Source organism: Bison bison, unplaced genomic scaffold (genome assembly GCF_000754665.1).
Source record: "Bison bison bison isolate TAMUID 2011002044 unplaced genomic scaffold, Bison_UMD1.0 scf7180017864197, whole genome shotgun sequence".
Lineage (NCBI taxonomy): Eukaryota > Metazoa > Chordata > Mammalia > Artiodactyla > Bovidae > Bison > Bison bison.
In genome coordinates this window covers 41,006-42,704 of record NW_011494769.1, presented here as the reverse complement: position 1 = coordinate 42,704, position 1,699 = coordinate 41,006, and the positions used below count along the sequence as shown (strand labels likewise).

General features: G+C 39.0%; 1 protein-coding gene across 1 annotated transcript; it reads left to right on the top strand.

The window, feature by feature from the left end:
• Positions 1-481: 481 nt before the first annotated feature.
• On the top strand, positions 482-1,423 carry LOC104991641 (olfactory receptor 4F3/4F16/4F29-like). Its single transcript, XM_010844202.1, has one exon. The coding sequence runs from the start codon at positions 482-484 to the stop codon at positions 1,421-1,423; it is 942 nt and encodes a 313-aa protein (XP_010842504.1).
• Positions 1,424-1,699: the final 276 nt, after the last annotated feature.

The following is a 1,699-nucleotide window of genomic DNA, read 5'->3' as shown; positions in this document are numbered from 1 at the left end:
ATAAATGGCTAGTAATAATAAAACAAGAATTTGTAGATGTGGTAAGCATCTGAGTAATATTGAAGATGAAATGTTCCCACAGGAAGGGCCAGAGGAAGGTAACTTCCTGAAAGATTGCAATAGTGATTAGTTCTATATGACTGAGGTAGGTCATATTAATTTAAAATCCAAAGTCAAAAGGTTTGGGGTTGAATTCCTGTTACTCTTGTTGACCATCAAGTATTTCAGGAGTAATATGAGAATACTCACCCAGAAAGGAAAAAGAAGGTATTAAATGGAAAGCCAACTTGGGGGTGGAGAATAGCTCCACATGACAGCAACTAATTTTTCTGTGTGATCACACTGCAAAGGCTGTGAGGTAATTTTCATGCAAAAGTAGAAATAGGCTTGCATGACTTTGGTTTATCTTCTAGTTTATTAACATAATCATCGTAATTTACATTTCTCTGTTGTCCTTCAGGTAGCAAAACCTACAAAGCCAATGTATGGAGCAAATCAGTCTGTGGTGTCAGAGTTTGTGTTCCTGGGACTCACCAATTCCTGGGAGATTCAACTTCTCCTCTTTGTGTTCTCGTCTAGTTTTTACATTGCAAGCACAATGGGAAACTTGCTCATTCTGCTCACTATTATCTCTGACCCTCACTTACACTCCTCCATGTACTTTCTGTTGGCCAACCTCTCCTTCATTGACCTGGGATTTTCTACCATCTTTTCTCCCAAGATGATTTATGACCTTTTCAGAAAGCATAAAGTCATCTCTTTTAGTGGCTGCATCACTCAGATCTTCTTCATCCACATCATTGGTGGTGTGGAGGTGGTGCTTCTCATAGCCATGGCCTTTGACAGATATGTTGCCATATGTAAGCCTCTCCACTATCTGACCATCATGAGTCCAAGGATGTGTGTTTTCTTTATAGTGGCTGCCTGGATTATTGGCCTTATCCACTCCGTGGTTCAACTAGCTTGCATGGTAAACTTACCCTTCTGTGGCCCAAATGTGTTGGACAGCTTTTACTGTGACCTTCCTCAGTTGATCAAACTTGCCTGCACAGACACATACCAACTAGAGTTCATGGTCACAGCCAACAGTGGATTAATTTCTGTTGGCTCCTTCTTCATTCTGATCATTTCCTATATTATCATCATTCTCACTGTTCAGAAACAGTCTTCGGCAGGTTCATCCAAGGCTCTGTCCACACTTTCAGCTCACATCACTGTAGTAGTCTTGTTCTTTGGTCCTTTGATGTTTTTTTATATATGGCCATTTTCCTCCTCACACCTCGGTAAATTTCTGGCTATATTTGATGCAGTTCTCACTCCTTTCCTGAATCCTGTTATTTACACATTCAGAAATCATGAAATGAGGGTTGCAATGAGGAGAGTATGCAAACAACTAGTGAATTACAGGAGATCTCTAAAGTGATGAGCGATTTCTTCACTGTATTGTGAAGAGCTCTTGTTGATTACTAATGTTCAGTGTTGATGGTCACACTCAGAAAGAATCTTCTGTTTGTCCTTGATTTGATTACACAAAGATATTGAGTCCATTTTGTCTTTCACTTAGGAAGCAGAGACATTTGCCTTTGAGAAGAGACTTACATATAGAGTATTTAAAATCAAAGTATACAGAAACCTTGAACCTAAATTCTTAAGGAATAATGTTTATAAGAAAGTAATTTTTAGAAATACCTTGGAGGGA

Excerpts from the sequence above, each read along its gene's own strand:
- LOC104991641 (XM_010844202.1), top strand. The coding sequence starts at position 482 with ATGTATGGAGCAAATCAGTCTGTGGTGTCAGAGTTTGTGTTCCTGGGA.